The 22,481-nt window shown below is 42.3% G+C and overlaps 1 protein-coding gene across 2 annotated transcripts in view; it reads right to left on the bottom strand.

The window, feature by feature from the left end:
* The window catches only part of rad50 (RAD50 homolog, double strand break repair protein), a 171,722-nt gene that overhangs the window by 127,093 nt on the left and 22,148 nt on the right, over positions 1-22,481 (bottom strand). The window contains exons 2-5 of one of the 2 annotated variants that reach the window (XM_059990484.1): positions 20,461-20,594; positions 15,050-15,201; positions 14,000-14,185; positions 10,793-10,997 (exon numbers count right to left, since the gene is read on the bottom strand). In XM_059990484.1, coding sequence (XP_059846467.1) covers positions 10,793-10,997; positions 14,000-14,185; positions 15,050-15,201; positions 20,461-20,544 — 627 coding nt within the window. In that variant the 5' untranslated portion in view covers positions 20,545-20,594. The remainder of the gene's footprint in view (positions 1-10,792; positions 10,998-13,999; positions 14,186-15,049; positions 15,202-20,460; positions 20,595-22,481) is intronic. The other variant, XM_059990483.1, reaches the window with a different exon arrangement.

The raw sequence follows: 22,481 nt of genomic DNA, 5'->3' as shown, positions 1-22,481 counted from the left end.
ACTCAAACTGCAGTTCTGCATGGCGGTGTGTTCCCATCTTGGAGCTCGTCAATTGGCCATGTTTCGATACCTCCAGGTTCAGACTGAAGTTGAGGCCTTGTGCAGCTCTGTGGACATGAACTCACGCCGGCGTTGTGAACTGAAGTGTGGTGGGAGCTGGAACGCCGAAGACAGCAACAGCAGCTGTTGGAGGCCTCTGCACTCAGCGATCGATCACGCTCTCTCTCCGTCGATGGTGAGTGAGATTTTGTTGCCGATTCTTGAGTCAGAGAACTCGAAATAAAAGCAACGTTCAGACTGTAACATTGAAACAGCGACTGTTTGCCCTCCTTCTGTGGAAGGAGTAATACCTGTCTGTCCCTTGTTAGTGAGTGAGCATGACAGTGGGATGTTGAAATGTTGGCACGAACAGTTAGGTTTACATGTACTCTAGACCACGGTCTCTGGGAGCTTTGCTGCTGTTTGCCTAGTGTGCGATGTGAATGTCGCTGCTAATGCTAGAATTAGTGGGGGGGGGGGTTGATGCTGCTTCTGCATGGAATGGGGGAGGGGCTTTGGGGTTCTTGGTCTTTTATTCTGTCATTCATTCTTTAAGATTTTTCTTCTGTTTCGAAGATGTCTGCATAAAGTAAGAATTTCAGGTTGTATACTGTATACAATCTCTAATTTCAAAATGGAACCATTGAAATGGACCAGGTAAATTTTAGGGCAGGCTGGAAGTTGGAGCCACAGTTGCTGAGGTCAATGAGCTCAATATGGGCGCAGGAAGCAGACCAACGCAGTCCTTGATGAAGTGCAGGAAGCGTTGGGGAGCGATACCAGTGTAGGCTTGGAACATGCACTGTTCCACACAGCTGACAAAAAGACAGGCGTAGCTGGGATCCACGCCAGTGCTCGTGGCTACACCTTTGGTTCGAAGGAAATGAGAAGAGCCAAAGGAGGAATTATTGAGAGTGAGGGACAATTCTGCCAGATGGAGGAGAAGAACTATTTGGGTCTGTTGTCCAGAAAGAAATGGAGAGTTTTAAGGCCACCTTGATCAGGGATGGAGGTATATGACATTCATAGTGAAAATGAGATGATCAGGACCAGGGAACTTAAACCCTTCTCCAGCCCTTTATCTATTCCACCAATCATCTTCCCAGCTCTTTACTTCACCCCCTCCCCAGTTTCACCCATCATCTGCCATCCCACCTTCTTACTCTTACTTATAATCTTTCCTTCTAGTAAACGTTAATGTTTATTTTTTTCCAATCGATGCTGCCTGGCCTGTTGAGTTCCTCCAGCATTTTGAGTGTGTTGCTTTGGATTCAAGAATCTGCAGATTTCTCGTGTTCTTAAAGTGTGGTCATCATCATTATGAGCTGTGTCGTATGACAAGGGTGATCATGGCCTTTCCACGACCGTGATTGCTCTTGGGCAAATTTTTCTACCAAAGTGGTTTGCCATTGTCTTCTTCTGGGCAGAGTCTTTACAACAGTTAACCCCAGCCCTTATCAATAGTCTTCAGAGAAAGTTTGCCCTGGCATCAACGGTTGCATAACCAGGTCTTGAGGCATGTGTAGTAAACAACTTTTATTGGGCAACACTACTTTAACTGAGAGTGTATTTCTCAATAGGCAAATCAACTTTGGGTACTCAGTATATTCATAATTATAAGTATCATTCCTATGTCTAATGCATCTTAGGTAGTTGAGCTATCTACATTCCTTTCTCTTAGCAATGGAAAGGAAAATCCCTGCTTCTTCAATCTCAACACTAAAACCTAGTCAGAAGACTACTTAAAATTAACAGTGCAACTGATGACTAATTGTTATCTGCCACTATTCTTACTTTCATTAGCTTCCTTGTGATATTTTACACTGATAATTTCCTAATAATTAGTCACAAATAGCTCAACACAAGTCTTTCGGTTGTGTTGACAAGAGCATACAACTACTAAAGCTATCGAAGTCAAAGTGAATGTATCAAAGCACGTATATGTCACTGTATATTACCCTGAGATTCATTTTCTTGTAGGCACTTGCAGGAAAATGAAGAAATACAATGCAATTTACAGTAAAAAAGCATACATAAATAAAGACTGACAAACAGCCAGAGTGCAAAAGAAGACAAGTTGTGCAAATCAGTACATAATACTGAGTTGTAAAGTTCTAGTAAATGAATCCTTCGATTACAGAATCAGTTCAGTGTTGGAAGTTATCCACGTTGGTTCAGGAGCCTGATGATTGTAGGGTAATAACTGCTCCTGAACCTGATGGTGTTTTACCACTAACGAGTTACCAGAAAATGGAAAAAGACTGATCTGTTTGAAGGAGGGGGTCAGGGAGGGACCTTCATACTTGATCACATTTAGAAAATGTTTTAATGCATCAGTACCTAAAAAAATTTGATGCACAGCCACATATGTACCAATATCTTCAGAGATCAAAAATGCTAGAAATATAATCTCTCACCTCCTCGATAAACATCAAGTTTGCTGCATTTTAATAGGTTGTTTCAAACTCAAGTTTAAAATTGCAAACTTCTGGCATAAAATAGTCGAATCTATTTTATTTTGTGGGCCATTTGCAATTTTCTGCTAATTTTGATTCTAATCTTTTCAAAATGTGTGAAATTGTGGTAGGTGCAGGTTAAGAGATGTCTGGTAATTAAACTATTTTGAAGTAGTAGCAATTTTTCATTTATATGTAAACATATGCAGATATTGCAGCATAATAAAAGACATTAGTGTTGTCTATCTTTCAAGTTGTCCAAAATTCTTTCAAAATTCGTCATTCTGCAATATGTCAGCTCTTGGGGGAGGGGAGGGTGCAAGACAAGCAGAAATATGAAATTGTTGTACCATTGTTAGTTTAACACGAGGTATACCTGTCAGTTGTGTGTATTCAAAAGTATTACTGAACTCCAATGGGTCTTGCCTTCCCAACTGAAGACAATTTTCAGAGGAATACCTTGAATGTTGTACTTTTTGACCCAAGGTTACATCATAAAGGGGGCTGCTTGCCCTCAAAGGAACAGGGCAAAGGGTCAGCATCATTTCTGTCAGGCTGAAGGAAAGTGTGGGCATACACACTCAATTCACAAAAGCATACAGACGTGGTCAAAAGGTTCAGACCAAACATCAGAAGCGGTAAGCAATGTGATCTACAGTAAGTCACCTCGACCATGGAATTATTCTTGGTGCCAGACGGGGGAAATCAGGATAACCCAGGAAATGATATGTCAGTGAGCCTGATGTCAGTGGTAGGAAGTATATTGGAGAGGTTTCTTAGAGATAGCATTTATGTACACTTGGAAAACATGGGCTTATTAGGGACAGTCAGCATTGTTTCGTGCTTGGAGGGTCATGTAATACAAACTGAGTTTATTGAGAAGGTGGTTGACGAAGGTAGGGCTGCAGATGCTATCTACGTGAACTTTAGTAAGGCATTTGACAACATCCCTCATGGTAGTCTGATACAGAACCTTGAGATTACAGGCGAGGATGTGTTTGCGGTCTTGAGGAAAATTAAGTTGGATGAATCCCCAAAACCTAACGAGGTGTTCCCTTGGAATCTATGGGAGGATAGACTAGTACAGAAATTGCAGGGGCCCTAGCAGAGATATTCAAAATTGTCCTTAGCCACAGGTGAGATGCCTGAGGATTGAAGGATAGCTAATTTCATTCTGTTACTCAAGAAAGGCTCTAAGAATAAGCTTGGACTTTATAGGCCATAAGACTAACTTCAGTAATTAGAAAGTTATTGGAAGGTATTCTAATGGACCAGGTCTACAAGTATTTGATTGACAAGGACTGATTATAGATAGCCAACATGGCTTTGTGCATGGTAAGTCATGTCTAAACACTCTCATAGCTTTTTGAGGAAGTTACCAGGAAAGTTGATGAAGGCAAGGCAGTGAATATTTTCTACGTGGACTTTGGACAAGATGCTACATAGGAGGTTGGCCAAAATGGTTAAGTCGCTTGGCATTCAAGATGAGGTACAAATTGGATTCGACTTTGGCTTTGTGGGAGAAGTCAGAGGATTGTAGTAAGATGCCTGCCTTTCTGACTGGAGATCTGTGATTAGTGGAGTGCCACAGGGATTGGTGCTGGGCCTGTAGTTGTTTGTCATCTATATGAAAAATCTGGATGATAATGTGGTGAACTAGATCAGTAAATTTGTGGGTGACACCAACATTAGGGATGTAGCGGACAAGCAAGAAAGACTATCAATACTTGCAGTGGGATTTGGACCAGATGGAAAAATGGCACATGGAACTTAATACAGACAAGTGTGAAGTATTGCACCTTGGGAGGGCAAACTCAGGTAGGATTTAAGCGATTATCGGTGGGGCCCCGAGGAGTGAGTTCCTTGAAAGTGGTGTTATAGGTAGACAGGGTCGTAAAGAATGCTTTTTTCACATTGGCCTTCATAAATCAAAGTATTGAGTACAGGAGATGGGATGTATGAAGTTGTACAAGACATCACTGAGGCCTAATTTGGAGTATTGTTTGCAATTCTGACCATCTACCTACAGAAAAGATATCCCTACAACCAATGGCACATTTTTGAAGTGTGGTCACGGCATATCACAGGAAGTAAGCAGTCTCTCACAGTGTTCCCTTGTATTCTTTCTCACAAATTTCATTCAGTTGTGTTATTGGATACAGTGTGGGCTAAGACATTAAATTATTGCTCTAGTAATCCAAACATCTATTCTGACACACAGACATGAAAATTCTTATCCCAGTATAACAAGTACTGAGATTAAATTCCAATTAATTCTGAAACTTAAAAAAACACGAGACATCAGTAATGGTAACCACAAAACCACAAACACTCACCTGGTTCACTCATGTCTGTCATCCTTGCCTCGTGAGGCCCATACGTGACTCCACCCACCAAAGTGATTGATTTCTAAAATGATCAGTTTAGACACTTGCACGTAGTAACATCAGGCCCAGTTAAACTTGCAATTTCCACCTTAGATTTAGATTCATTTATTTATCACATGTACATTGGAACATACAGTGTCGTGTAACATTTGCTTTAATAATTGTCACAACACAAGGATGAGTTGGGGACAGCCACACATGTCACCACACATTCTGGCACCAACATAGCATGCCCACAATGTTCAGCAGAACACTAGCAGCGCACATTCAAAGTACATTTATTATCGAAGTACGGATACAGAATACAACTGAGATTTATCTTCCTGCAGGCAGTCACGAAACAAAGAAACACCATAGAACCTGGTCAAGGCAACATCAAACACCCAGCATGTGATTTAAAAAAAAAGAACAAATGGCACAACCAGCAAAAAGCGAGTGACCATCACGTAGAATATCAAACATCTAACCAGGAGTCCAGTTCAGTGTCCTGCCTCAAGCCTGCTGCAGACCACAGGGCCATTCTTCGCCAAGGCGACCAAGTCCCTATCGATTGCTCCGAGCAAACCACTCAAAAAACAGTAACCAGAATCCAGAAACATATGCAAAAGGAACCTCAAAGTCCCCTAAAACAAGTCCACATCATCGATGATCAATCCTGCCAACACAGATCCTTGCATTTTCCTCCGACAAAAGCTAGCAAGAGGGAAAGAGGTCAAATGCAGCAGATGGCACCAAACACCCACAAGCCCCTCCGCTCTCATCGAATTCAACCTTCCTTGACGCCTCAATCGGAGAGAAGCCATGGAGTCGATCGTGGGCTCCCGCCCTCGACGCCTCAATCAGAGAGAACAATGGAGCCAACCATAGACTCACAGCCTCAATGCCTTTATCAGAGGGAAGCAATGGAGCCAACCATGGGCTTGCACCCCGTTTCCAAACTTCCAGGCCTCTAGGCCGCACACTCTACACCAAACCTCATCGAACCCCTCGGACACAGTAAAGTACCAGATCACTCAATCAGTCAGCTATCAAAATGTAAATCACAGGCTCCAATTACACACAGCTTAGTCATATTTGAAAGAAGTAGCAGCTTCGTAAACTGTCTGCAGATGGTTGCCATTGGTCGCACTATTTGCTAGCACCATCTTGCTCAAACAGGCACAACAAAGCAGCAGTAGCAAAACAAGCCCCTTCCTTCCCTTCCAACCAACCTTAGGGCAAGTCTCCTTACAAACAGGTGTCTAAGTTTAGTGAGTTTGCCACACAAGGTCAACAAGCATGGTCGTCTCCCAGAATTGCATCTTACACTCAGTGGCCACTTTATTGGGTGCACCTGTACAGCTGCTCATTAATGCAAATATCTAATCAGCCAATCATGTGGCAGCAACTCAATGTATAAAAGCATGCAGGCATGGTCAAGAGGTTCAGTTGTTGTTCAGACCAAACATCAGAATGGGGAAGAAATTAGATTATGATCGTGTAATGACAGACACAAGAGGCACTGCAGATGCTGGGAATCCAGAGAAATACACACAATGTGCTGGAGGAGCTCAGCAGGTCAGGCAACATCTATGGATAAGAATAAAGAGTCAACGTTTCGGACCAAGATCCTTCATCAGGAATAGAAAGGAAGGAGGAAGAAGTTAGAATAAGAAAGTGGGGGTGGGGGGTGGAAGTAAGGAAGTTACCATATAGTCTCATGGTGTGGGATCAAACATTATTAATATCTTCGATCGCGTCTGAGCTGATAAATCAGAGGTTTTTGTTGAATAAAGACTGGTAAAAGCACAGAAAGTGGCACGAGCACAGACTACTCTAGGAGAAGGTCTTCAAAGGGAATCACCAAGAGTGGCTGTGTAACTCTACAATGAGCTAGCTGATCACATCCCAAAGGACAAAGCAACCACATTGGTACTGCAGCTGAATATAAGTGAACCAACATGAGGGGCAAACCCATTCCACCTCGTCCTCATCAATCAGCTTGTCGCAGTTTGATTTTTCTAAATTACTTGGAATCTGCTGAACAAAAACATTGTGAAAATTCTATGTGTCTGCAGGTTTGAAGTGGAGGTGTGAGCCCCACCACACACACGAGGAACCAACGCTCACAACTGATAACCAGGGATACGAGCCAGCGAGGATCACTCAGCTATCCACGAGCGCTCGGCCATCAAGAGCAGACATGCAGCATAGCACAAGAACAGGCTTGAACGATGCGACTACTAGTTCACATCCATATCGGCAATGGAAAGTAGGACCTGAGTAAGTCAAAAATCAAAATAAATTTATTATCAAAGTATGTATATTGTCACCATATACTACCCTGAGATTCATTTTCTTACAGACATTTACAGGAAAATAAAGAAATACAATAGAATTTATAAAAAGCTATATGTAAACAAGGGCTAACTAACAGCCAATGTGCAAAAGACAAACTGTGCAAATAATTAAAAGTAAAAACTAACACTGAAAACATGAGTTGTACTTAGTTTAAAATGGTGCTGGTGGGACACAGCAACAATGCACAGGCAACAAACAAATTCACCGTGCTTTGTAACTCCAAAACAGAAAACTATTTTGAAAGGAAAAGGCAGGAGTCTGAAACGATGCGAGTCAGTTTCATTTTCTTACTTTAAGCAAGGCCACGCGTATCACATGGTGGCGTAATGGCATATGCCATTTGACTCACTTTTGTGAACTTTATTTGTTTACTTTTAGTATTTGCATGATTTGTTCCTTTTTTCACACATCAGTTTTTGACGGTCTTTTTTAATGGGTTCTATTGTTTCTTCGATTTTTTGACTAACTGTAAGGAAGTGAAGTTCTAGGTTGCATATACTTTGAAAGTGATTGACGTGGCCCAGTCCACCACAGGCAAAGCCTGAAGCAGTCACAGTCTAGACTCCTGTACCTCCTTCACGATGGCAGTAGTGAGAAGAGCGGATGGCCTGGATGGTGGGGTTCCTTGCTGGTGAATGTTGCTTTCATTCTAACTGTGCCCCAAGACAAGAAAGGCTTTGCCTGCAGTGGACTGTGCTGCATCCATCACTCTCTGGAGACTTTCCCGTTCTTGAGCACTGTCGTTTCTATACCAGGCCATGAAGCAACCTGACAGGATTCTCTCCATGGGTGCATCTTTAGAATTTAGTGCTGGTATCAGAGCAGAGATTCCAAATCAATGGAAGATCAACCGATTCTTGTCATTCAATGAACATTATTAGTAGGATATAAATTCACATTATTACCAACAATATGTGAGGCCTGTAACACTGATCCTCTCCACTTGCAAGGATGTCAAGTATATTTATGAAACTCCTCTGGAATGTTTGAGCAACTGTTGCAATATAAAGTTAAGATTCACTCATCTCACTCATTCCAATAACCTCACTTCACCCATCTCAATACTGAACTGATTCCACAACCTGTGGACTCTACAACTCATGTTTTCAAAATTATTTACTGTCTTTTTTTTTGTGTTTGCTCAGTTTGTCTTCCTTTGCACATTAGTGACTTTGCATTTTTTGCTTGTGGGCAGTTTTCATTGATTCTATTGTATTTCTTTGTTCTACTGTGAATTCCCACAGGAAAATGAACCTCAAGGTAGTATATGGTGACATATACAGTCCGCCCTACTTATCCACGAGGGATTGGTTCCGGGATCGCTCGCAGATGCTCAAGTCCCTTATTCAACCTGTCTCAATGTGGTGGACCTTAGGAACCAGCGGAACCCCAAACCTTGTTTAGCCTGTCCCAGTGCGGTGGACATTAGGACTCGACGGCTGAGCTCTGAATCCGCAGTGTTTCTGTTCACGAAAATAATCACGATCACAATTGAAAATAAAGTGGAAATAATAAAGCAATCGGAAAGAGGTGAAAAGCCATCGGTCATCGGAAAAGCATTAGGCTACAACAGTTAACGATCGGAACAATTTTAAAGGATAAAATGAGAAAGCCTCTGCCCCGATGAAAGCTACAATTATTACTAAGCAACACAGTGGTTTAATTATTGGGTTTTGTGTTTCTGATCCTCCACATCAACCCAGCACGGTGGAGAGCGCACTCGGGAGCGGTCTGTCACTGGATCGAACTCGGGAACTCACATTCCGGAGCCCGGCACTGAAACATACATTCTGAAGTGTTTTATACGCATAGAAAGGTAAAACATATACTAAGACAAACTTTTGACTAACTAACGCTAAATAATACCGAATGCACCTGTTCCGACTTACTTAGTAAGAGAATTTCCGATTTTTTTCGATCCCGATCCCACGCACATCCTCCCGTATACTTTAAATCATCTCTAGATTACTTATAACACCTAATACAATGTAAATGCTATGTAAAAGAGTTGTTATACTGCATTGTTTAGGGAATAATGACAAGAAAAAAAAGTCTGTACATGCTCGAACAACAAGTGCTGGAAGAGCACTTTTTTCGTGATTTGCATTTGGTTGAATTCGCGAATAAGGAGAGCTGACTGTATGTACTTTGATAGACCAACAAAGGAAACTATACTTCTGACCTAACATTTATAAACAAGAGTACAGTTATTACAAAATCAGACATTTTAACATAGAAACATAGAAAACCTACAGCACAATACAGGCCCTTCGGCCCACAAAGCTGTGAACTTGGTGCAATAGGTCTTTTTCCACAATTACACATGAGGGACATATATTAGACAGGCTTTCCACTGAGGTTGGCTGAAGCTAGAACCTGGGATAAGGGTGAAAGGTGAAATGTTTGAGTAGCAACTTCTTCACTCAGAGGGTGGTAGAAGTGTGGAATGAACTGCCAGTGGAAGTGGAGGATGAAAAGTTCAAAGTACATTTATCATCAAAATATGTATGTTAGTAATGCTGCTTCATTTGGCTGTATTCTCAGATATTCATGTATCGCTGAAAGACAATTAAACTTGAACTTGAAGATGACCGTCAAATATCCAAAGTGCAAAAAAACCAAATTATGCCAAAAATAAAAAGTAAGCAAAAATCATTCAGAACTAAAGTTTGCGGAAGTGAGTCGACACTGCAGCCGGTCCAGGAGTCCGCTACTTACAGCGTAGCGCAGAGATGAATGAACCTCACTGAGCAGCAAGTTGACCACCGACCAGCCCTTCACCTCCAGCCACAACACTTCAATTTGGCGCGATGCTTAAATAGGCCAAACACTGGCTTGTTTCTCGTGATCGGACACAGGTCCTGCTGCTTCGATACCCTCTCAGGCCCGGGTCCCAATGCCTGTTCAGCCCGTACCCAACCTTTACAATCTGGCCTGGCACTTAAATTGGTCAAGCACTGGTTATTTCTCACTCTCAGACCCGGGCCCCGCCACAATCACCTTTCGGCCCACACACGTCACACCGCAACTGTTCCTCAGCTTCGAGACATCGGTTCACACCACAAAAATGCCTGGTTGTACAGGCAGTTCAAAAGCTCAACTCCAAAAGTTACACACTACTGATTACAGTGGTCATTGTCAAGACAAAGTTTGGTTAATAAAGTAGCTAGTAGTTTTGTTTGCTGCCAGGAAGGCGTCACTGTGTTTCAGCAGAGCCGCCATAAAACAGAAGATTTGCAGGTTTGATTTCAACATTTCAGAGAAGTGCAAGGACGGGAGGGGTATGGAAGGCTATGGTCCAGGTGTGGGTTGCTGGGACTATGCAGCATAACAGTTCAATATGTACTTGATGGGCCGAAGGGCTTGTTTCTTTACTGTAGTGCTCTATAGCTCTTTGACACAGTAGAGTCCGACAATAAGATGATACCTTAGCAGCAGGGCAAATCAAGTAGGTGGTTCAGTGAATGCATTTTAAACTCTATGCCACAACCACAATAGTGCACTTCAAAGGAGTATCCAACACTGATTTCCTCTGCTAAGGGAAGAGAAGTGAAAAATGAAACTTGTTACCTCTAAGGGAGCTATCTGATTTTCAATCGATTGGACGTTCTCCTTTGAAGCAGCCAGTTGGGTCTCTTTGTCCGTCAGCTGATGTTGGATTTCTTGGGCTTTCTCCTTATTTTGCTTCAGGTACTTGAGCTCTGCTTGATACTCTCGGACGTTCTGTGACTGCTTCAGGCGGACCTGACGAAGCATTTCTAAAGCTTTAATGTACCTAGAGCAAAACATTAAATTCACATTCTTTGTCGCTACAACTGATTTAACAGAATTTAATTCAGTATCAGAAAGATTCCCTTCAATGAATGAATATTCACTGAATATTAAGTGTTGTAGAACCACAAAATATTAATAAAATTTAGTGTTCTCTACCACAGATCCTGTGGATATGTGACTGCATGTGCATAGTGATGTGTGTACCATTAACTAAAGGTGCTGCTAGATATTGTGCTCATTGTGTAATGTTTGTGTATGCTGTGCAGTTGCCTTCTTTCATGTTTCATGAAACCGGGCTGCCCAGTGGAAGGACCACAGTTTAGAGTTCTTCTCCTGCGGGAGTGGGAGGGGTCAGGTGGTGGGGAGTTTACCCCTCAACAATGGTGTGTAAATATGAAACAACAGTGCTACGTGGGTGGCTAAAAGTGTGGAAATGTAAAGACCGTAATGGAAACACTTGTAAAGGATTGAGAGACATTGTACTTAATTTTATTTCTGAAAAAAGTATATTTTGTTAAAAAAAAATGTTTCTCTGAGACTGAATGTGACTTGTTTCTTCCCCACAAGTATTGTGGGTTCTGAGGTGAGCGATACGGGATCCAGATTCTGCCATGAGGACAGAACACTCTTGATGATCCAGATGACTTGCACTCCGTCAACCATTAATATTGCTCTCAAAACTACCTCACCGGGCAGCACGGTCACGTAGGGGTTAGCAGAACACTTTACAGTAACAGAGATCTGGGTTCAATTCCTGCTGCCTGAAAGACAATTGTACATTCTGCCCTGTGACCACGTGGGTTTCCATCAGGTGCTCTGGTTTCCTCCCACAGTCCAAAGAGGTACCAGTTGATAGGTTAATCAGCCATTGTAAATTGTCCTGTGATTAGGCTAGGTTAAATTGGGGAAGTGAGTGTTGGTGGGCAGTTGCAAATGCTGGAAGGATCTATTCCATGCTGTGTCTCAATAAATCTCATTCAATAAATAAATAAATAAGCAAGCAATGCTCCTTCTATAAAATTCTAAAGGGATTGGACAGGCTAGATGCAGGAAGATTGTTTCCGATGTTGGGGGAGTCCAGAACGAGGGGTCACAGTTTAAGGATAAAGGGGAAGCCTTTTAGGACAGAGATGAGGAAAAACTTCTTCACACAGAGAGAATCTGTGGAATTCTCTGCCACAGGAAACAATTGAGGCCAGTTCATTGGCAATATTTAAGAGGAAGTTAGATATGGCCCTTATGGCTAAAGGGATTGGGGGTATGGAGAGAAGGCAGGTACAGGGTTCTGAGTTGGATGATCAGCCATGATCATACTGAATGGCGGTGCAGGCTCAAAAAGTCGAATGGCCTACTCCTGCACCTATTTTCTATGTTTCAAAGTTTCTCCACTTTGAGGGTCATAGATCATTAAGGATGCCTTCTTCCTTCCAAGGAATGAAAGCTTGGATCTTTTGTAACACACACAAAATGCTGGAGGAACTGAGCAGGTCAGGCAACATCTATGAAGAGGTTTTCAGCCATGATCCTTCATCAGGACTAGCTTGAGAATATTTCCCTCTGCCTGTCTGTTTTGGAAGTCTGGTGTGTGACTGAAGTAGTCTGTCCAACAGAGCCAAGTGAGTGTAATTAGGTCCCAGTGCAATTTTATTTTGAAATAAAAGTTGTTTAAACAAGAAATGAAGGTAATTATTGCACACTTAGCTGGGTCTCTGCCAGACCACGCATGCATAAGTTGCATTAAGTCATGAAAAGAAAATAGTGCAGAGAATAGTGCTAACGCTTCAGAGAAAGGGTTGTGCAGGTTGATGACGGCCAAGACTGGGAGATCAAGAGTTGATATCTTAGTGCACCAGGAGTCTGATAACAATGGGACAGAAGCTGCCCTTCAGCAAAGTGGTTTGTGCTCTCAGGTTTTGGACCCTCAGCCTGATGGGAAAGGGGAGAAGAAACAACGACCAGGATCGGAGCATCTTTGATTAAGTTTTGCCAGGCTTGAGATGCAAGTAAGTGAAATGAACTTTACACATCAATTCAAGAGATTCTGAAAATGCTGGAAACACACACTAAATGCTGGAGAAACTCAGCAGGATTGTGGAAAGGAATAAACAGTCGACATTTCCATTCAACACCCTCCATCAGGCTGGAAAAGAAGGGGGGAAAATGCCAGTATAAAAAGGAGGGGGAGGGGGAGTAGGATAGCTGGAAAGTGATAGGTGAAGCCAGATGATTATGGGAAGGCCGGGTATGAAGTAAGAAGCTGGGAGGTTATAAGTGGAAAAGGCAGAGGGCTGGAGAATAAACAATCTGATAAAAGAGAGTGGGAGAAAAGGAAGGAGGAAGGGCATCAGGGGAAAGTAATAGGTAGATGAGGACAAGTGGTAAGAGACAAGAGTGGGGAATAGAAAAACTGGGAAGGCAGAGATAAAAAACACTAGAAGCAGAGATCAATTTTTATGCCGTCAGGTTTGAGGGCACCCGGACGGAATTTGAGGTGTTGCTCCTCCACCCTGAGAGTGGCCTCATTGTTCAGCAAGAAAGGGATGGGAAGTAAAATGCTTAGCCACCAGGAAATTCTGCTTTCGGTGGATAGAGCAGAGGTGTTTGATAATGCTGCCCCCCAATTTACGTCGGATTTCATAAACGTAGAGGAGGTCTTATCGGGAGCACCAGATACAGTAGACAATCCCAACAGATTTGCAGCTTAAGTGTTGCCTCACCTGGAAGGACCGTTTGGGGCCCTGAATGGGTGTGAGCGAGGAGGTGAATGGGAAGGTGCATCACCCCTGCCACTTGTAGGGAAACGTACCAGGTGAAAGATTGGAGGGGAGGGATGAATTTCAGGGAGATGTGCCAGGAGGGAGATTAGTGGGGAGAAACAAATGCACAACATCTTTGCATATCAAGATATGCACACATCAAACTACATTCTAGTCACTGCGCAAAGAAAATGTGTCAGGTTTGGCTCATTGAAATAAATGCTGCATTCTGGGAAGGAAATCTCACCTTGTGGCTGAGAAAATCTCATCAAATTTCTGCTTCAGAGCCTTTCCCTCACTCAGAGGCCAGTTTGAATCTTCTTGGTGACAGAATATAACATTATTTAACACAGCTTTTGAGACGCCCAAGGCACTGATCATCTCACGATCCATCTCCGCACATTTGGAACTCAAGCTGACCTTTTCTCCATGCCTTTAGAAAGGAACACAAAAGCACTCAATGATGCTCAATTTTTCTTTCGTTTATTTTCTTTTCTCCTTCCTTCCCCTAACCCTCAAAAGGGAACTTAGTTCCACATTCGTTTCTATACCTAATACAGTATAATTTGAAGCAATATCTATCCATAATTAATAATTTAATAGAAAAATTATCTTGACATTATCATGATACTGCCTGAAGGAATTTGTGCATGAGCAGATCTCAACACTGTCCAAATGTACTTTAGCAAAAAGTAGAATATCAGAACCAGAATCAGGTTTACTATCATTAGCATATGCTGAGAAATTTGCTGATTGATGGTTTACAGATTGCAAGATGATAAAAGAAGCAAGCTTAGATATATACTGCCCTTGTTGGGTGGTGGGGTGGAGATACGCCTCTGGCAAAGGAGGTGTAAGACACTCCTTCCCTGCACTCGCCTGCAAGTGGCCCTTGGACAAGGTGTAGCGCCTGCTTAGACCCCAGATCGGGGTCACGCGAAGCAACGAGAGTGAGTGCTAGATAGATGAACGAGCTGCTGGTGCACATCACAAGTCCTAGTTATGTGACCACTGACACCAAGCAGACAAGCTCTGAAGAATATTGATAACAGCAAGGGCTCACCTGTCTTGCAAAGACACTGCCCAGAAGGCGGCAATGGCAAACCGCTTCTGTGGAAAAATTTGCCCAGTACAATGGTCACGGAAAGACCATGATCGCCCACATCACATGGCACAGCACATAATGATGATGACACTGCCCTTGAGCCACCATAACCCAGTCACCTTTCTTTCAGGTATCCGTTCATGAGCCACATCTGTCACACAAAGCAAAAATTCTTTGCTGAGTTCAACTCACTTCATCCGTGTGATCACGCCCTCCAAGGTTTTGAATTCAGTCTTTTTGCCCTTCTGTGTGCAAAGCATCGATCTCTGAACCGCCACCATTTCTCCATTCACATCTCGAAACTGCAGACGGATTTGCGCTCGCACGTCAGTTTCATGGGCGACCTTTGCGGAAAAAAGCACAAATATGCTCACTTCCTGCCCTCACTTATTGCAAATCCCAAAAGAAGACATAAATGCACCACATGGTAATTAATTTTACACTTGTTTAAAACTGCTTTCATTATTGTTTAAATTTACATCATTACAAAGAATAATAAACACTTGGGGTTAAGGTTTCTGTCTCTTGCAGTGGAAACTTCTTTCACTCCTGCCATTCTTGCGCTCATAACAAAATGAAGCTGACATGGAAAATATGAAGTACCTCATTGGCAAACATGTAAAAATTAGCTATGGTTCAAATATCGTTCTATTAAGCATACCCTTGTTGGAACGATTACTAGGTAGGTTAATCGCTCATTGCAAATTGTCCCATGATTGGGTTAGGGTTAAATCAGTATTGTCGGGGGTTGCTTGGGCAGTGCAGCTGGAAGGGTTGGAAAGGCCTATTCTGTACTGTATCACTAAATAAATAGAGAAGGGAGGAAGTGTAAGCAAACGTTGATTGCTTATACATCATAGATCCTGCTTGACATGCTGAGATCCTCTGGTGCTTTGCGTGTACATAAACATACACACACAGTGTCTAAAAAAAAGTATTCAGCCCCCCCCCCCCCCCCCCCCCCACCCTTGGAAGTTTTCATGCTGTATTGTTTTACAACATTGGATCACAGTGGATTTAATTTGTTGTTTTTTTGACACTGATCAACAGAAAAGCCTTTTCATGTAAAAGTGAAAACAAATTTCTACAAATTATTCTACAATTATTAAACACAAAATAACTGATTGAGTAATTATTCACCCCCTTCAAGTCAGCATTTAATAGATGCACCTTTGGCAGCAATTACAACCTTGAGTCTGTGTGGATAGGTCTCTACCAGCTTTGCACATCTGGACACTACAATTTTTCCCTAGTCTTTTTTACAAAACTGCTCAGGCTCTGTCAGATTGCATGAGGATTGTGAATGAACAGCCCTTATCAAGTCCAGCCACAAATTCTCAATTGGATTGAGGTCTGGACTCTGACATGGCCACTCCAGGACATTTAAGACATTCCTGTGTAGCTTTGGCTAAACGTTTGGGGTCATTGCCTTGCTGGAAAACAGACCTTCTCCCAAGTTGCAGTTCTCTTGCAGACTGCATCAGGTTTTCCTCCAGGATTTCCCTGTATTTTGCCCCATTCATTTTACCCTCTACCTTCACAAGCCTTCCAGAGCTGCAGTGAAGGATCCTCACACCACGATGCAGCCACTACCATGCTCACAGTAGGGACGGTGTGATTTTGATTATGTGCAGTGCTTGGCTTATGCCAAACATAGTCTTTAGTCTGATGGTCAAAAAGCTCAGTTTTTGGTTTCATCAGACCATAGAACCTTCTTCCAGCTGATTTCAGAGTCCCCTACATGCCTTCTGGCAAACTCTAGCCAAAACTTCATGTGAGTTTTTTTTAACAGTGGCTTTCTCTTTGCCACTCTCCCATAAAGCTGTGACTGGTGAAGTACCTGGGTAACAGTTGTTGTATGTGCAGTCTCCCATCTCAACCACTGAAAGTTGTAACTTCTCCAGAGGCGTCATAGGTCTCTTGGTGGCCTCCCTCACTAGTCTCCTTCACACACAGTCACATTCTTTCCATTTTTTGATGACTGACCTAACTATACTCCAAGGGATACTAATTGTCTTGGAAATTTTCTTGTAACCACCTCCTGACTTGTGCTTTTCAATAACCTTTTATGTGGAGTGTTCTCTTGTCTTCATGATGTAGTTTTTATCAAGATACTGACTCACCAGCAGTTGGACCTTCCATATTGTGGTGAACTATATATACCTGTCTGGACACGCCCCCCCCCCCCCACTCCTGTGGCTCCTCCCACAGACCCCGGTATAAAGGCGATTGGAGGCACTGCTCCTCCCTCAGTCTCCAGGATGTTGTGGGATGGTCTCTTGCTGCAGATAGTGCTCTCTTCCAGCTAATAAAAGCCTATCTCTTGCCTCACATCTCCGAGAGTTATTGATGGTGCATCACAGATACAGGTGTATCTTTACTACAATCAATTGAAACACCTTGACTGCACACAGGTGATCTCCATTTAACTAATTACGTGACTTCTAAAACCAATTGGCTGCATCAGTGATGATTTGGTGAGTCATATTAAGGGGGGGGGAATACTTATGCAATCAAATATTTTGTGTTTTATATTTGTAATTAATTTGGATCACTTTGTGGAGATCTGTTTTCACTTTGACACGAAAACAGTCTTTTTCCATTGATCAATAACAAAAAAGCCAAATTAAATCCACTGTGTTTCAGTGTTGTAAATCAAATCAGAAGAAAATTTCCAAGGGGGTTGAATACTTTTTGACGTGAATATACTGTATGCCATTGGGGAAAATCTAATAACACTAAACCTCTGGTGTTAAAGTCATGGGCAGACTCGTGCAGCACTCAAGCAGCCTCTGACCATGAAGGGAACCCTCCAGACCACCAAATTCTGACTCACTCAATTTTATTCTCCTCACATTCCCAACAATTCCCCAGGTTTGTCCAATCACCTACATGCTTGGGGCAACTTGGTGGCCAGATGATCTGCTGTTCTGCGCATCTTGGGTAAGTGGGAGGAACTGGAGCACCTGGAGTGTACCTTCATGGTTACCAGAAAACATGCAAGCTCCAGGCAGATAGCAGCCAAGGTCAGGATTGACCCAGAATGCGAGAGAAGTGGGTAACAGCTGCAACACTGCACAACCATGCCTAAAAGACATGACTGGATCACAGATTATAACATTTACTTTATGCTTGGTCACTTGCTTTGTTCCCACTCCCAGCAACAAAATTAGTCACATAGACCAGCTGACCCCCCCCCCCTCACATCAAGTCCTGTTCTAGTTGTTTTTCAAAATATGGTAGCAGTTGCTGTTTTACTAAAAGCATTTTAAATAGACTTTCTGTGAATGATTTGAGGAAAAAAAACATTCTGGGAGGATAACTTCTCAGTATCATACATAGACTGACACAATGACTTTTTAGTTTGCTGAAATGCACCAAGTGTCTTGCAGCCCACAGGAAGTCACCGATGATCACTGGCACGTGTATTTTGTCGCCTGAAAAAAACGGTTAACTGCACTCACTTGCTCACCCACTGAGAAGTTCCCACAATCAATGACCGCACTTTAAGGACTCTTATGTTCCCGGCATTTACCGCTCTTTATTTATATTTGGATTTGCACAGTTTGTTGTCTGCACTCTGGTTGACCTCTCATTGATCACGTTATAGCTACTATTCTATAGATCTGCTGAGTATGCCCGCAGGAAAATGAATCTCAGGGTGGTATTTGGTGACATACATGCACTCTGATGCAATTTGAGTGTCAAACTAAACTGATTCACTGCTTGAGGTTGGATTGCCCCTTTCACTATTGTTGAGCTCACATTCTGTTCTGTAAACAATGAATAAGCTAAAGAGGTCACACGTGATGGAAGTCACCTTCAGAATCAGGTTTATTATCACTGAAACACGTCATGAAATGTGTTGCTTTGTGACAGACGTACAGTGCAATACAGTAACAATTACTATCATTTTATTAGGTGAGGCAGGGCGGAGATACGTCTCTACCAAAGGAGATGTAAGGTGCTTCTTCCTTCCGCTTGTCTACAGCTCACCCCTAGGGAAGGTGCAGCATCTGCTTAGCCCCCAAATCAGGGCCACATGAAGCCATGGGAGCAGGTGATGGATGGTTGTATAAGCAGCTGGTATATATCACAAGTCCTGCTGATGCGATCACTGATGCCAGGCAGACAATCTCTGAAGAGTATTGATAATGGCTGGGGTCACCCGTCTTGTAAAGACACTGCCCAGAAGAAGGCAATGGCAAACCACTTCTGTAGAAAAATTTGCCAAGAACAATCATGGCCATTGAAGACCATGATCGCCCATGTCATATGACAGGGCGCATAACGAATGAACAAATTTAATTTGTTTAATTTATAAACATCGGAAGGAAACGGGCCCGTTCAGCCCAATTAGTTTTTTCACATCTATGTGACCTACTAACCTCAACACCTCTGGAATGTAGGAGGAAACAAAAGCACCTGGAGGAAACCCACAGTGATAATGTAAGAATTCCTTACAGACAGTGGCAGAATCGAACCAGGTTGTTGGTGCTGCAATAGCTTTACAGTGCCACCTTAAAGTTACAATAAGAAATGGGAAAAATAAATAGAGCAAAACAGGGAGGTAGAGTTCAAGAACCATCCAGAGGGAAAGAAGTTGTTCTTAATATCCTGAGCGTGCATCTGCAAGTTGCTGGATCTTCACCCTGATGATAGTAAGGAGAAGAGGGCATGTCCCGGATGGTGAATGATGGATGCCACCTTCTTGAGGATGGAGATGTTCCCAATGGTGGGAAGGCTAATGCCAATGATGGAGCTGGCTGAGTCCACAACACACTGCAACTTTTTCCTCATTGGAACCCCCACAACAGACGGTGATGCAATGTCTGTAAAAATTTGCTAGTCTTTAGTGATATAAAAAAATCTCAACAGATATTTTCCACGTCGTAACTAATCAAGCTATAGAAACAACCAGAATATGCAGATTCTCACCATCAACCTTTAAGGTGGTCAGTATTCTTGAAATCAGTAGTTAAATCATTTTATTCACCAACCTGGAACCTAGTTTCTTTGCTTTATCATCAAATGGAGAAATGAAAATGAAGTAGAGTTACTATTGTCACCATTTAAACAATAAATTAGTCTGACATGTAAATCTAACCTTTCAGATGCTGGATTTGCCTCATCTCTGAACACAGAGCAATGAATCTATGGAATTTGTTGCCACAGGCAGCCTTGGAGGCCAAGTTATTCAGTATATTTAAGGCAGAGTTTAATAGATTCTTGATTAGTCAAGCAGGAAGGGATATGGGGAGAAGGCAGGCAATTGCGGCTGAGAGGGAATTGTGGCAGAATGATAGCCATTCCTTATCGTAGTGTAACAGTGGTCTAGTGCATTGGGACCTTTGGTGCAACAGGTTACATGTCTCAAACAGGCCTGGTTAAAGTCACCCACTATAAATTTGAAATTCATCGGGATGGGACATTACTTGTTTACAGAAAGCATCGTCCAGTTTCATGAGTGCTTGCTTATAATCATCTGCTGACGTTATTTAAACTGCGGTCAAGATCATGGATAAGAAATCTTGAGGCAAGTAGAATGGTCTCCATTTAATCATTAGTTATTATAAGTCAGGGGTCCAGGAAGTCGACATTACCCCAACATCCATGCACCATCGAGAATTGACTAAAGAGCACATGCCGCCACCTCTTTCCTTAACAGAATTCGAGGTTTGATCCATTCTGAAAATCGTAAAACCTTCTGGCCGGATAGTTGTGTCCAGTGTGTTCACTGTCAATGAAACAAACAACTGAGATCAGCCTCATCTGCCTCTGACACAAAAGCCTTGCCCTGAGGTCGTTGATCTTTTTCTCAAACAACTCTACGTTCGCTCACAAGATGATAGATAGAGGAGGCCCCTCTGCATTTCAACCTGATTTTAATTCCACCTGTCCTGCTGCACCTTCAGCCTTGGCATTGACCATTAAAGACACTACGTTACATTGCCATGGAGAAGCAGTATCCGTCATCAAAGATCCTCACCACCAGGCCCTGCTCTTTTCTCAATGATGCCATCAGGTAGAAGTTACAGGAGCTTCAGGACTTGCACCACCAGGTTCTACCCTCAGCTACTACCCCCTCGACATCAATCTCTTGAACAAAAGGGGATAACTACACTCATTTAATGGCTCAGTTACATTGTTATTCCATGCTTGTTATTTATTGCTATTTATTTATATCTGCATTTGGCTAATCTGTTTATGATGTCCACAGTTTCTGTTCTACAGATTTGCCAAGTATGCCCACAGTAAAAGAATGTGAGCGTTGTACGTAATGACATGTATGCACTCTGATAATAAACTTTAATTTGAACTTTGCAGGAGTTCTGACCTACTTAAGAAAATAGGACAAAAATTCTGCTTTGTTTAAACTTAGGCCAGTAACAGAATTAACCTACTTGCTTTGTATTATGAAAACAGAGCTAGGACAAATTTGATCACTTATCTATCATTCTCAGTTCAGATACACATGGGTGTTATCACCAATTTCACAAAGCAAATGAAACTACCAAATATCTTATTTGCTATATGTGCAATCTTGACAAGCACAGAATTAGCTCAACATGAATTAAAAATAAATTTATATTTACAAGTAAAATGTTTAACCTAAATCACATGAGCTGGCCCAGATTCCCAAAATTCTACAAATGACCATTTGCAATTTTTGTTCTGAACCATTTTTAACTGCAGGGAAATATGGCAGAATGCGATGCCCTGCAAACTGAATGACTTCTTCTCTGCCCTGAGAAGCTACATATAAATTGTATGCACACATGCGTCTGTGCACTCTGCTTCCTTTAGTAACTGGAATAACACTTCAGAGCCCTAAATAGATCAGAATTTCACTTTTTATCTAAAGAAACAATGCTGAACAGGCCCTTCCGGTCCAAGGAACCACACTGCCCAGCAACACACCTATTTAACACCGGTCTGACCACAGGACATCTTACAATGACCAATTAATCTACTATCTGGTATGCCTTTGGACGGGGAGGGGAAGGAAATCCACACGGTCACAGGGAGAAATACAAACTCTTTACAGACAGCACCGGAATTGAATTCTGAGCACCAACGCCCCAAGCTGTAACAGTGCCATGCTAACAACTGTGCTACAATGGTAGAGTTTTAATTTTTTAGATTAAACTGCCAGCCACCATATTTTATTGCAATAATCATAGACACAGAATAGTACAAAACTGTAAGGGCTCTTTTGGCCCGTAATCTTGTGCAAACCTTTTAACCTACTCAAATGGTTCAAATGGTTCCGTTTATTATCGAAGAATGTATACAGTATACAACCTGAAATATTTGTCTTCACAGGCATTCATGAAAAACAGAAACCCAAAAGAAAGAACAACAGAAAAACGTTACAACCTCAAAGCTCCCTCTCCCCCGCACAAGCCGGAGCAAAGCATCAACACAATAAACATCCCCCTCCCCCCCATTTCAGAAAAATGTGTCAGCACCCACGCAAAAGCAAAGCACCCAAAGAGAGACCATGATCTGCAGTCAACAAAACTATTGTTTACCTGGTAGGCTCCACAGTCAATCTAACCCTTCCTTTCAACAATTTCAATGACCTTCCAGTTTTCTTTCATCCATGTTCCTTTCTCAGATC

This window comes from Hypanus sabinus, chromosome 15, assembly GCF_030144855.1.
Source record: "Hypanus sabinus isolate sHypSab1 chromosome 15, sHypSab1.hap1, whole genome shotgun sequence".
NCBI lineage: Eukaryota > Metazoa > Chordata > Chondrichthyes > Myliobatiformes > Dasyatidae > Hypanus > Hypanus sabinus.
This window is presented reverse-complemented; position numbering and strand designations above follow the sequence as displayed.